General features: G+C 37.4%; 1 protein-coding gene across 2 annotated transcripts; it reads right to left on the reverse strand.

Moving 5' to 3' along the window:
- Nucleotides 1-86: 86 nt before the first annotated feature.
- Nucleotides 87-9,090, reverse strand: LOC143890338 (uncharacterized). Of its 2 annotated transcripts, XM_077394982.1 has the most exons (7): nt 8,111-9,089; nt 5,464-5,703; nt 4,116-4,205; nt 3,484-3,633; nt 3,270-3,394; nt 421-550; nt 87-321 (listed from the first exon to the last, which is right to left on the reverse strand). In XM_077394982.1, the coding sequence occupies exons 1-7, from the start codon at nt 8,627-8,629 to the stop codon at nt 196-198; spliced, it is 1,380 nt and encodes a 459-aa protein (XP_077251097.1). In that variant the 5' UTR covers nt 8,630-9,089; the 3' UTR covers nt 87-195. The 2 variants fall into 2 exon arrangements, with proteins under 2 accessions (XP_077251097.1, XP_077251098.1); XM_077394983.1 differs by lacking the exon at nt 4,116-4,205 and having other exon boundaries at nt 8,111-9,090.
- Between the last annotated feature and the right edge of the window lie 5,228 nt (nt 9,091-14,318).

Raw genomic sequence — 14,318 nt, forward strand, 5'->3', positions numbered from 1 at the left:
GAGTAATTACTAATTACGGGGTTTTCAACAGTACCTTAGTTTTTCCACTATTTTGGCCAAAATCTAACAAAGGTACGGATGTGAAGTTAAAACAATGAAAAGACAAATCTATACATTGAGAGAATATTCACATTATATATTAGTTCAGAGCATGAGATTACTACACACCCATATGTACAGCGGGTTGAATGAAGATCAGAGCTCAACACCACTATTCAACTGAATGGAGAAAGAAGGCTGGCCAACATTGCCGAGAGGGGTTTCCACTCTAACAACTATTCCTGAACTGCCAATATTCCCATTCCACTTCGACCTTCCAAGCTGTAATTCACAAGAAAAGGGTCAAAATAACTAAACACAAACACGTAACCACGACCAATAAACATTTGCACGGAATCACAAAGCTAAATTGTAACTTACAGAAATAGATGCAAACGTAGTAGGATGTGCTGTACAAGAACAGCCACAAATTAGATTCAGTTTCTCCTTCACAGAATGGATGAACTCAACCCGCAACCCGGGATTGCTTCCACCAAAAGTGGGGCATATGCTGACCAGCAGAGCAAAAACAGAACATGTGATCCAAGTCGTACACACAAGTTCCTTAATAAATTCAACAAAGACAGAGGAACAGAAGCATAAGGCGAGAACTCTCAATAACATACCGGAATTAAAGTTTAGTGGGGGGATTCAGTTCAGAGTCTATTCAAGGGAGAGAATCAGGTTTTGGTGTGACAATTGGTGTGAATAAACTCCTTTAAAGGATATTTTCCTGATCTTTTCGTGGTGGCCCCCAACAAGGATGTCTTAGTTAAGGATTATTTTAAATGGGTGGAGGGTAGGATCTCGTCAAAGATAAATTTCAGACGCAACTTCTTTGACAAATAGACCAGGTGACCGTTTACTCCGTTTACAGGAGATGCCAGAGTCCTATTCGTAAAAAAGATTGGCAACGACAAAAGTGTTTGTATCTTGTGCTCCTCCAAGGTCTTCTCCGTCAATCATTCAACCATCAGATTGTTCTTTGTCATGTGACTTTGCTTCTAGCTAGAGTGTGGAACATTCCTGCCCTCCAAGGGTATGCGCGTTCAGCTCGATCGTTTTCCTAGAGAAAGTCCTCATGATAAATCGCTTACACAACCACCACTTGTGCTTTATGTGTGGAGTTAGGTGAAGTTGTATATCATATGTTCCTTCATTGTAGATTTGTAGGTTGGCCAGCGAAGTTTGGTACCTGGTTCTTGGGAGATTTGGCTTGGTTTGGGCTTTTCCGACTTAGCTAGCAGACCTCTAGGAGTGTCGGTTCTATGCCCCTTGGCAAAAGAAAGGAAAGATTTTATAGAATGTGATCCTGATGGCCTTTCTCTAGGCTTTATGGAAGAAAGGAATGCTTGGGTAGTTAAAGGCTTGGTTAAGAGTCTATAATTCATATTTATGGAATGTGATCCTGATGGCCTTTCTCTAGGCTTTATGGAAGGAAAGGAATGCTTGGGTAGTTAAAGGCTTGGTTAAGAGTCTATAATTCATATTTTCAAAGGTGATTGCCTTAACCATCTCATGGTTTAAGATTCTCCCTTTAAGATTCTCCCCAGTTTCAAATTCGTATCTTCCTTTGATCATTGGCATGGATGGAGAGACATTTGTGCTAGTAGTAAGCATGTCAAGATTCCTTCCCCTCGGTGGATTCCACCTAGTCGGTCAATTGAAGCTCAACTTTGATGTATCCAGTATGGGCAACCTAGGGCCAGCAGGAGTAGGTGACATTCTAAGAGATGAGAATGGCTCAACCAGGTGGGCCTTCTCAGGTCCAATTGGAATCGCTGACTCAAATGAAGCAGAGGTAAGGGACGGTATTAGGATCACACAGAGCAGACTTAAATAGGCTAATCGTGGAGGAAGATTCCTTCAATGTCATCTGTTGGCTGGATGCGAGCCATCCCCATCTGTGGAGATTTTCCCACTTCTAGACAAGATACAGGACCGTCTGGCAGGCTTCCCCACTTCTTTCCAGCATGCAAGGAGAGCAGCAAACCGTGATGCCGACAGATAGGATAGATCGGAAGTAAACAGAGAGACTGGAGATGTTTTATTTCCTCCCTCCCTGAGGCCTCGGGTCTTTCCCTTTGTTTCACAATTATCTCTGTGCTTTCTTTCTTTTGTACTTGACCATCTTAGTCGAAGGGTTCCCCTCTTTCTTTCTTAATAAAATCTTTTATCAACTCAACTAAACTCAACAAAGCCTTTGTCCCAAACTAGGTGTTTTTTAATGGGGAATTAAAGACTTCATCATTAAAAAAATTTACTAGAATTTGTTTTTTTAATGGGGAATTAAAGACTTCCACATGGGTGCAAACTATTGTCGTACCATTGAATGCTTTCTTGCAAGGCCTATGGACCATTGAGAACCATCATCATGCGAGAAGCAAGAGGGGTTCAATATTTACCAGAATTAAAACACACACACACACACATGTTATTGATGTAGAATGTAAAATAATAAGTAAAAATGTAAAACTGCACAAGTGAATACAAAACTAATCGTTACAGTATGCAAGGCATTGACCAATGCAGTGCACAAAGGGTACACGAGGATTTGTAATCTGGTCATTGCTTGGAAGTTAAATTGATTCAGCATGTAAAGTCTCAATAACCAAGGCCCAAGGGTTGTCTTTGCATTGTGGTTGAATTCCTATTTTAGGTAGGCCACTTGACTCCAAAAAAAAAACCAAATACTTGAACCTTTTAAAATTCCGGAAGCACAAAATAAGTAGCACCCACAGTAAAGTCAATGTCAAGCAGATGGTGCCAGCTCCGAGTCATGTTTTGATTCCATCAACAGAATTCTTAGCTTAAAAGAATGAAGGACAGAAGAAAACATTGGAAAGAAATTGCTAACACACTACAAACCCATGCTTCATAGGAACATGGTTTTATATTTCAGCCAAAATATTTCAGTTTGGACCGAAACCGACAGTACATTGAATCGGATATTTACATGATTTCCCCAAAATTTCCCCAAAATCCGAAATTTCAACCAAAATTTCGTTTTTCACCCTTATTTACAAAATTTCCACCGAAATTTAACTAATAAAATAACCGAAATTTTTTTTTTGAATGGTAAAAAAACCGAATTTTCCACCGAAACCGAAATTTAAAACCTTGCATATAAAAACCAATGGTATAACATACTGGAGGATTACAAGGCAGGAAAAGGGACCTAATCAGTTCTATAGAAGGTTAATCCAAAGAAACAAACATCAATTGTGTACCTGAATTGAATTGTCGGTTGCACCATGAGACCCGATCTCTGCCAAGCTAAGGCTTGTGCAAGCCCAAGCGAAAAAGATTTGTCAGGCCACTGCACTGTTGGGGTAATGCGTGTGCCCCACTTATTCTGGAGATAACAGGGATTTGTACGTCAGCTATTTTCATAGTTATTAAGCATCCCCACTAAGTTGGCAATAGTGTCTTAGACATACTAACCTTACAGGAGAAGCTAAATCTCGTTTCTCCTGGATATCGACCTTGAGCTTGAAGCAAACCGCCAAAAACAGGTAGGAAAGCACTGGTAGTCAAACCCTCACCAGCTAGATATGTAAACTGGCCATTCGGGAACTGCAAATCCATGAAAGACTAAAACAAAAGGTTCAAGTTAAAAATTATGAAGATGCTCAAAGTTTTTTTGAAAGGAAAATAGATATAATTTCCGAAAAATAGATCGACTAAGAACACATTACTAGAACCTGTACCGTCTTATTCAGAGAAATGGCAAGGGAAAGAGAAAATACAGTAAAATGTGTCAAGCAAACACTAACACAATCAAAATAAAAAGTATAGACTGAATAAACAATTAAAACTGGCCCTCAAGCACAACTTGTAAAAGTAGAGAATCAGTACATTTAAGGGGAGTGTCTAGCCATTTTTCACATGCTGCAATTTTGTGGGGGTGCTTTACATGTTGGTAATCACATTCCTCGAGAATAAGTGAATTTGTGATTACCAAGGTGTAGTGGCTACTATGAGAGGAACATCCTCGCGGAATTTGCAGGGTGCGGAAGTGGCTAGCCTCCAAAGTTACTGGATATCTTTACGATTAATACAACATCGAAACTTACACAGGCTAACGGGTTAAGGCAGATCATTGACATCAAGAGCCATCTCCTATGCTTTGACCATACAGCTGGACAAAGAGAATGCACTCCATTCTGTTACAAACATGTCACACACATTATATCAATATGAGTCAATGATGCAAGGAAATTGTTCTGTAAGCACATAACTGAAAATTGGCAAGCAACTCAACAGGAATGATGATATGAACGACTCGGGGCAGTCGCTCAAGGTTTTAGGCGATCATAGACTATCACCTTGCTACCTAATGACCACCTAAGGCCCAGTCGACTGCTGGTGACTTAGGGTGGAAATGATCAACCCTTAAAATTTTATGCACTTGTTCATTTGAAGTTTATTATATACAATCAATTATTATAAAGTTCTACTAACTAACAAAAGCAACCATGAGATGACGATATGAATTAAAGAGGTTAAAGATGTATAGATATTAACTCATCATTAACAAATAATGACTAGACCATTAAACAATAAACACATTCATATGAATGTGTAGTGTTGTGTAGTGTTGTAAATGAGCTACCTATGCCAAAAGGAAGTATATGAACAAACACTAAGGTAAAATTCTTCTTTCCATGGTTGGACTATCACCTAGGCACCTACGTGGGACTAGAAACTAGGGTTGCCTGGATGTTTTAACTACCATTGAGGACAAAACTAAATCTTGCATGAACTCTGAAATAGGAAGTACAACAACTAAGAACATTGAGGCCATCTCCCTTTACATCCATCTACACGACTTTCTTAAATTCCACAAATTTTGGAAGTAACTAACATGCATCCAATGAAATAAGAAGATTTGAATATGACCTACATATTTAAAATCAACAATATTGCATGACCACAAAAGGTATAAATGCTAACCAGCAGCTTGACACTAAGCCAATATGTATTTATGATTCAGTCCACATTAGGTACTGTAGAATTGAATATGTTCTACATAATTAAATCAACAATATTGCATGTGACCATAAAAAGTATCAATGCTAATCAGCAGCTTGACACTTAAGCTAATATGTATTTATGATTCAGTCCACATTAGGTACAGTAGTTTTTAAAAGGTGAAAGATCATATGATAATATTGATTAATAAAAAATCAGATACAAGTAAATGTGCAGAATACAAGTTCTTGAGGTAGAGAAATTCCCAAAAAAAAAAAAAATTGCCGGGATGCAAATTTGCAGCTATGACAACATAGTCTATTGATTTGATTACAAGCAACTTGATAAGTACAACCACAGCAAAAAAAAAATGATCATGCACACAGACAACCCAACATGAAAAGTTGCCATTCTAAGAAGGTATTTTATCTAGAATAGTAATGGTTTTACCTTCCGATCATAACCATACCAAAGCAAGTGTTGCTTTGATAAATGGACTGGCAAAAGAAGTGTTGTATCCCGAACAAACAGCACTGGTCCGAGCTGAATAAGGAAGAGAGGTGAACTCTCATTTCCTGAAGTGGAACCCCCGTGTGATGCCTCTGCCCTCCACAAGTCCCCCCTCGCAACTAATGAGCTTTCAATGTCATGTGTTCTACTATCGTATGTTGATGTAATATTAATGCTCCCCTGCATTCCATGAAAAAAAATAATGAATATATATTCTTTTGAAATGGGTAAATAGTTCAATATATTTGAATATTCTTCATTAGTTTTTGAGAAAAATATTCTCCACAATGTCCATTCCTAGCTATTCCTACAAAACATCACTGTTAAAACTCCTTGAATCAATGACCAAATCAAATCACCTTTTCTCGTTCTAAGTCGATCAAAAACTCCTTTAACTTGCCTGAGAAAATAAAAATCTCGTAGCGCCATGCCAACCATTGACATCACCCTAATTGACTCTATTTTACCTTGAACAAGTTATTGCATGAATCAAGTTTTTAAACAGGACAACATATATATTGCCAATAATTATAACAATGAAAATTTATATTCACAACTCAACTAAGCCTTTGTCCCAAACTAGTTGGGGTCGGCTAATGAATCCTTTAGAAAATTTTCTTGAAGAAGGTGAAAGGATCTACCAGGTTCAAATTGACTGTCTAATCCTGACACTAGTTGTTTTCATTTGAATGGTATATAACAATGAAAAATTATATGCCATTCAAAAAGAATTATATGGGGGCCGCACATGTATTTGTTGGAAATGTTCGCACATAAAAAATATAGGGCGACCCACCTATTTGGATGATCTAAACCATTCATTTAGTGATCCATGTTGGAGATAGGGGGTGTCATTACCAATAAAAAGAAGAGAGAGGAATAGAGAAAGGAAAATTCTACTTGCCAAATTCCTCATTTTTTGAGAAATTTGGCATGGAAGGTATAAGTAGAGAACACGGGTGCCACATCACCAAACAAGCAATAATTACCTTTGAATCTTGTCTAGTAGTCTCCCGGGATTGTGATGCTAAATTGGAAAACAAACATCATAAAGATACCAAAAGAACATTTTTTTTGTTTTGTTTGGGACATCCTTGAGGATGTCAGGCATGTGGCAACCAAACAATCCCTTATGGATAGATGTATTGCTTATATGATGATTTCTAAGTATGTATTTGTGCTTATTCTAGCATTTCCTAAAGTTTCATCTTAAAATTCTATCATTTGCATATATTCCCCTACACTTTTGTGATTTTACAATTTTACAGCATTTCCACTAAAATTTCCATCTGAAACCAAATGTTTATGTTTCTGTGGGGATCTGGGGAGATTAAAAAAGAACCAAAATCGAAATTTAAAACTTTGCCACTGTGTACACTTAAGACGCTGTTGTGAAAATTAATCGTTCTATAAAAATTGCCTCGCTAAAAGGTTACTTGGCTACCGGGTTTGAAATCAAAGACTTTGGCGAGTTGAAAAACTTTCTTGAAAAAAGAATTAAATCTAGAGAAAGTATGTCTTGGATTTGTTGAGAGACTGGGAAGTTGGGTGCTCATCAGTAGAGACCTCAATTGATCCTAATCATCAGGTAGGAGAAAATGTTGGTGACCTTCTTCCAAATAAATGTTTTATTTCAAAGGCTTGTTTTTAGTTTGCTATACTTGTCTCTAATGTGACTCTAATATTGTTCATGCAGTAGGCGTGGTTAGTTAGAATATACATGCCCCAAGATCAGCTCATCTTGAGGCTGCAAAGAGGATAATTAGATACTTATAATGTTTGTTCTCTAACCATGGACATCTTCGGGTTGAGGCATATACCGATGTTGAATGGGCGAGATATGTAGATCTACCATGAGATATCGTAACTTTGTTAGAGGGAATTGATTACTTAGAGCAGGAAGAAGCAATCAGTGGTGGACAAATCCAATGCAGAGGCAGAGCACAGGGCTACGGCTCATGGAGTTGCAGAGATCATCTAACTGAAGATAATGGTGGCCCATCCTATAAAACCTTATTGTGATAATAAAGCTGCCACAAGCATCGCTCACCCAAAATAGAAACAGAATAACGCATTTCACGATCCGATCCTTTTAGCTCCTCATTACTAGTTTCTACTGAGTGGTCTTATTATCATTATTGTTCTCAGTGGTTCTTGTACTTGTTTTCTCAATTGACACATACGAGTTTCGTACTAACCCAAGAAAATACATCTCCCAATTTGAAAATCATTCATCTTAAAAAGGTTACTATCAGAACCTCAAACATTTATTAATTACATCAATGCCAAGTTTATCCAATGATTCCCTTCTTTGATTCATACACCTTAGATTGCATAAATTCCTACTTAGTGACTATGAAAGTGTTAATTTTCTCTCTAAATCCACATTCAGAAGCTATCCAGTTTCTTCAGTTGCAATACTGAGAAATCAATCATCATTATCACATCCAATGAAATGAATACTCGTCCTACATATTTGAATATATAACATGATAAAACAGATCAACAGACTTGAATATAAAATCCCAATAGAAAATCCAAACATAAACCAAAAACCAAACAACCCAAAAGAACACGAGAACAATACCTGTGGCCTTCCAAAATGCCCTGAAGACTTCAAATTAGAACCCAAAATTTCTTCATCCATAAATCCATCAGAAACAGCCATAGAATCTGCAAATCTGCAATCCCTAAACTGCTCCGCGGCCAACCCAATACCCTCATTATGCCGATCAAAAACCTCCTCTCTTTTTCCCAAATCTGCCCTAAATGATACCACGTCAATCTCATCTTGCCTAAAAGGCAATGGCAAACGCCGAAAAAACTGCTGAACTACTCCATTCAAACAAGCCCCAAACTCTGCCCCAGCTTGCCCTAACTTATTCCCTATATCAAAGATTGCAGAAACCCCATTAATCCCTGAATTATCAAAAGGCAAGCCAAAATCCTTTCTAGAAGCGCTCTGGTTCAAAAATTCAACATCAAAAAGTTTTGGATTCATGTGTGAGTGAAGCAATCCGGTGAAACCTTGCGCCAATCGATCTGCGAAATCATGGCCTTGGCGCTGCATCTCTTCCCATGCCTCAAACGATCTTTCAACAGACATTTTGTAGAAAGTGCAGATTTTTCTTAATTTTTTGCTGAGCTAGATAGGGTTGAAGTGAGAGAGAAAGATAGGATTTTTTTAACCTGATGAGGAAAAATTAGGGATTTTGATCTAGGAGGTAGAGGAGAAGAACGTGGGAATAAGAAATTAGGGGTTTTTTTTTTTGCCTTTTTTGATGATAGAAGGGATCAATACGGAGAGTAGAGAAGGAGATTAGGGTTTTATACTCGAAAGAAAGTAGTAAGTGTGCTTTTCCCAAACGAGGAGTTGCAGTAGCTTAACTGAAGAGATTGGATCTAGGGTTTTTCTAATTCAAAAGAAAAAGGAAATTAGGGTTTTCGTTTTCTAAGTAGAAGGATTTACAAGAGGTGTTCGTGGCCAATGGAGATTGGGGAAATACAGAAATTAGGGTTTTTTCAGAGAGAGAGTGAGAGAGAGTTTGGGGGGGGGGGGGGGGGGGAGGGAAAGCAGATAAGGGATCTTTTCCAACAGTAACTTCTTCTCAATCCTTCTGGAGAGTCGTCGTGACTCGTGAAAGCGTATGGTGCGTACTACGCATACACGTTCTCGCTGTTGCCTTTGTATTTCCTTCGGCGTAAAATCCACGGATGGGTAAAAATAGTGTGTCACTGTCGGCATGAAAGGGCAATCATATATTCGCCTCTTTTTTCTTTCTTTTTTTACTTGGGACAGCCCCCTCTGGTGTAAAAGAGTAGTCAAAACTCATAAGCCATAACAAGGTTTTAAATTTTAATCGAAATCCGAAATTTCAAGATTCGGTGGATACCGAAATTTCTGAAACGTTACTTTATTTCGACCGAAATTTCTTTCCTGAAATTTCAGCCCGAAATTTTAAGAAGATCACGTTAAAAATTGTAATTTATTCATTATTTAATATTTACCTGAAATTTCATGCGAAATTACATAAATTTTGAAATTTCAGGCGAGATAAAATATCACCTTTATTGATTTGTTTGAATTTTGAAATTTCAGCAAAAAAATCAGTTTCGGTATGTATTTCGGCCGAAATCTAGTACATGATTAAAAAAAAATACTTTATTCATTACAAAAAGGAATAATACCATATTATTTGAAAATAATTGAATTCACAAAATTTTTGCTGAAATTTCAAATTTCACCAAACTTCGGAAGTATTTTGACAGTTATAACAGAAATGGTAAAACTCGACTGTTTTCAGTGTGTTGATTTTTGGCCTGCTCTGATTGAACGACTATAACGCACTTAATTAGTTAATTCAATTCGGAATTCAGTGAAATTTAGACCCAATCAATCGTCTCGAAGTCTAGTTTCTAAAGAAAGAAACGCACTGAAAATTCCCAAAATTTTGGCCGAAATGACCAAAATTTTAAAATTTCGGATTTCATCCTATTTCAGTTTTGGTCTCAACCGAAATCTGAAATTTCGGATTTCAGCCGAAATTTAAAACCACGGTCATAACTCATAAATACCCATGTACACCGGAAGGGGCCTGTCCAAAATTTTAAAAAAGGGGTGAATTTATCGCTTCTCGCTTGAAATTGAGTAATTTGGTGTGAGCCACCGGGGAGGCAAAGAAGGAAATGAAAATAGAAATGAGAAACCAGTCAGCCTGCGACCTGTATAATTCAAGACTCATCTCATATCTTAGGGACTGTTTGGATTGCAGGAATAACATTTCTTAAAAGGAAGTTTTTTCATAAGAAAACATTTTGGTCTATATGATTTAAAGAAAATTTTCAAGGTTACGGAGATGATTTCTTTAGCACAACTTATTTAAGGGTCTAATAAATGAATGGTTTCAAATGAGCCCCATCATACTTCTGAAAAACTACATGCAAGTACATGCAAAGCAACATATATTATCTCTCTCTCTCTCTCTCTCTAGCTCCCACTATAAAAGTGTTGGAAAATTTGCCAATGGCAGACATCAAAATACGAGAATTGCGAGCGGAGGACACACTTTTGAAAAATTGTTAGAGAGGGACGAAATGGGGGTTATCAAGTCTCTAAAAGGGGGTTATCAACCATCTAAATGGGGTTATCAAACTCTAATAATTTTTCAAAAGTATGTCCCCGTTGGCAATTCTCGTATTCTGATATCCCCCATTGGCAATTTTTCCAAAAATGTTTAACAAAGGATTGCCAATATCAAAATACTGGAGTTAGGAGTTAAAACAGTAACAAATAGACATTCCACGTCGCAATCCACCTACAGAAAAGGTCTATTTTGAGGGTGACATGCAGATAAAACAGATCCAATAGCTCCAATGCAAACTCAAGCGACATTTGAGATAAAGAAATTTTAAAAAGAGATGGTTTAGCATGAAACACGTTCAAATAATTCAACCACCATCCTTTCCGGATCAATATATGGTGAAAAGATAAGGTACCCACAAATTTGGAGCACTTTATGAGAAAATCAGTGTCAATAAAACCCACATCTCCTCACAATCACGGCATTGAGTAGATAATGAAAATGATGAGATCCACACACTACTAAATTTCACGTTTATTAGATTGCTCAGTGTGGCATCATGTCATAAAGAACGCAAACCAAAACAAAGGGCATGCTGCCTAGTCTAAAAGCCCATAGAAAACGAGAACGAATCAACCAAAACAAATATTAGGAATGTGAAACAACCAATTACTCCAGAAGCTTAGGCTGTTGGAGATGGCGGTCTATAATCTTTTATACTTTAACACTCCCACTCATGTATGCCCCTCTTTTTTTAGGGTTGGCCTACACGTGCCACATGTGGCCCGTCTGTTGGGTTGGCCATTACATATGGATTTTTAATATGGAGGAGTTTTGAACTCAGGACCTTTGCTCTGATACCATGTAAAACAACCAATTACTCCAGAAGCTTAAGCTGTTAGATATGGAGTTATTTAATCTTTTATACTTGTTAAATACCCAATGGGTTACATCTCATAGCCCTCCTTGCAGATCTAGTGAGATCTCTCCACGAGCTTCTTGCTTATCATGTCACAAGCATCGTTGGTAAGAACACTTGCTCTTGATTGCCTCGTCTGTACTAGTGAAAACAACAGGTTAATGTCAAAATTAAGGTCCCTATGCTTCGTTTGGTTGCACAAAAGTTCGGCAGCCGTCGGAAATTGGTTTGGATTTGGCATGACATTCCACGTTTGGTTGCCAAAATGCATTAGACTCCCTTTGATTCCCTTGGATGTCTCATGTAATAATTGTTAGAGTAATTAGGTCAAGCAACAGGTTGCTTGAAGCATTACACCCAAGGTATCTAATTTGGAATACCAAGTTTGTTGCCTCCAGCCCCTATATATATTAGATACACTAGGGTTTTAATAGGTTAGTGGGCTCTAGCCCAAATAGGCCCACTACACCGGTCCATTATCTTATTGGGCTTATATTAGAACATACATGGATTATACTATACACCCAACAATCTCCTCATATGTTCTACATATAGCACAGCCAATAGATAAATAGTGTAATGTTCAAAACAAAATATTGAATCATCCACATCACCATATGGTCTATATCATAAAAGATCTGTAATCCAACTGAAAACAGGAATCATTTTATGACAAACCAAGAGTTTTAGATATACAACAAGCTAAACTCAACCAAAATGTAGTTTCACATATAAGTGAACCCCACTGATCTTAGATGAATTCATTCATGAGGTATGATTCTCATCGAAATCCAAAATAAAGTTCCACAAAAAAGTGAACTCTATGCATACTGAAATGTAAGCATAGTCTTTATGACTTTAGAAGATTTACTCATCAAGTAAGTCATCTTCATCAAAGTCCAAATCAAGACAAGCTCCTCATTTTTCGCCAATCCCTGTGAAATACTAAATATGGATTTCATGAAAATGAATCCAATCATTTGTGTAAAACACTAAAGTATCTAGTTCTACCTGAAGAAGAACTTAGTACAATTCCATAATTCACGAAAGTATCTAGTTCTACCTGAAGAAGAACTTAGTACAATTCAAAATGGCTGAAAAATTATCAGTATCACTCTCACCATAAGCATCATTTTCAAGTTTCAATAAAGAATAAGACATAAACAGCTTCTTTTGCAAATAACCATTCCTAATTGTCAAGTTTCATTAAAGAACAAGACTAAATAGTTTTTTTTACAAAGAATCATTTCATGTTTCTTTTTGGAATGTTACAGTCATCTTATCCATATTTGAGTTAAGCTGTATCATCAAGTTTGGAATGTACAACCTTTCCCAAAAAGGACATGTCATCAAATGTGGAATGACACACAACAACTGTAAACATCGTCGAAACATATCAAGTGCCTATCTTGGCCAAAAGGGAGATACGAAGATTCAAAATAACATATATGTAGGTTAAGTCCTATCTATACAGACTTTAACCCCATCTCCCCCACAGTTTTGAATATTCGATCTTTGGTCAGTCCCTTTGTGAGAGCATCGGCCATATTATCCTTCGATCTCATATCAATCAAAGTGATAATCCTGTGTTCAATGAGATAATTCAGCATGGCATGTTTCAGCCTACAATGTCTCCTCTTACCATTAAAGAGTGAGTTCGTCACAACCATAGTTGTAGCTTGAATATCACAGAACACACTGAAGGGTCTAATCCTTAACGGGGTCAGTGGAATGTCCATAACCATAATTAGATTCTTTTCATCTTCTACTTCATTTGCAACTGAAGTGAGAGCATAAAGTTCCAATTTGACTTCCACACAACAGCAGTAGATTTGATGTCCCCTAATTCTTATCTCCATGACATATCAGAATATTCTTACATGATAGGAGGATGGCCATTATAACATAGAGCATATCCTTGAGTACTCTTAAGGTATCTCAGCAGCCTCATAAGAGCACCAGTGCTCATGACCAGGATTACTAGTGAAACGACTCAGCATGCCAACTGTAAACGCTATGTCTGGCCTAGTGCAACTCATAGCATACATGAGACTACCAATCAGTTTATAATAATCTAACTGATTCACACTGTCTCCTTCATTAGAGATCGGCTTCTTGGTATAATAATCGCAACCTTATTCGACACAGCTGAGTGTAAACCGATTGTTAGAGTAATTAGGTCAAGCAAGAGGTTGCTTGAAGCATTACACCCAAGGTATCTAATTTGGAATACCAAGTTTGTTGCCTCCAGCCCCTATATATATTAGATACACTAGGGTTTTAATAGCTTAGTGGGCTCTAGCCCAAATAGGCCCACTACACCAGTCCATTATCTTATTGGGCTTATATTAGAACATACATGGGTTATACTATATACCCAACAATAATTGCTTGTCTATTTCTTGTCCCCTTCTTCCAAAAGCAAAGAATCATGGTTAAATTTTATAAGGAATGATGCTCTCTCTCTTCCCCTCTCTCTTTTCTCTCTCTATATTGGTAATGACACCCTCTACTTTTTCTCCTGCTCTCCGAGTATATGCCGCGCAACCAAACACTATTACACAGTTTTCTGAGGTAATTCAAAGCAAATCAAAATGCTCGTCTCTTCCCTTTGACTTCTTATTCCACTACTCTCCGAGCCACCCCAAGCAACCAAACGAAGCATAAGATATTGCCAATATTAGCTAATAGACTAAGGTGACAACTCATTGTAATTAATCATATCTATTAACACCTTCCTATCAGCTTCCACCAAAACCTCGGCAAACCCCAAAGTCTTACAATATCTAAGACCA

The sequence above is a fragment of the Tasmannia lanceolata genome, unplaced genomic scaffold (genome assembly GCF_043159265.1).
Source record: "Tasmannia lanceolata isolate RefF3 unplaced genomic scaffold, GAP_Taslan_0.1 ptg000013l, whole genome shotgun sequence".
In the NCBI taxonomy this organism is placed as follows: Eukaryota; Viridiplantae; Streptophyta; class Magnoliopsida; order Canellales; family Winteraceae; genus Tasmannia; species Tasmannia lanceolata.

What these genes read in the sequence shown, in the direction of transcription:
- LOC143890338 (XM_077394982.1), bottom strand. Translation starts at nt 8,629, where the DNA reads ATGTCTGTTGAAAGATCGTTTGAGGCATGGGAAGAGATGCAGCGCCAA. An exon ending in GCCTTAACCCGTTAGCCTGT is followed by an intron (nt 3,634 to 4,115) that starts GTAAGTTTCGAT and finishes CTTTTGTTTTAG; the next exon opens with TCTTTCATGGATTTGCAGTT. An exon ending in CAACCGACAATTCAATTCAG is followed by an intron (nt 551 to 3,269) that starts GTACACAATTGA and finishes TCTGCTGGTCAG; the next exon opens with CATATGCCCCACTTTTGGTG.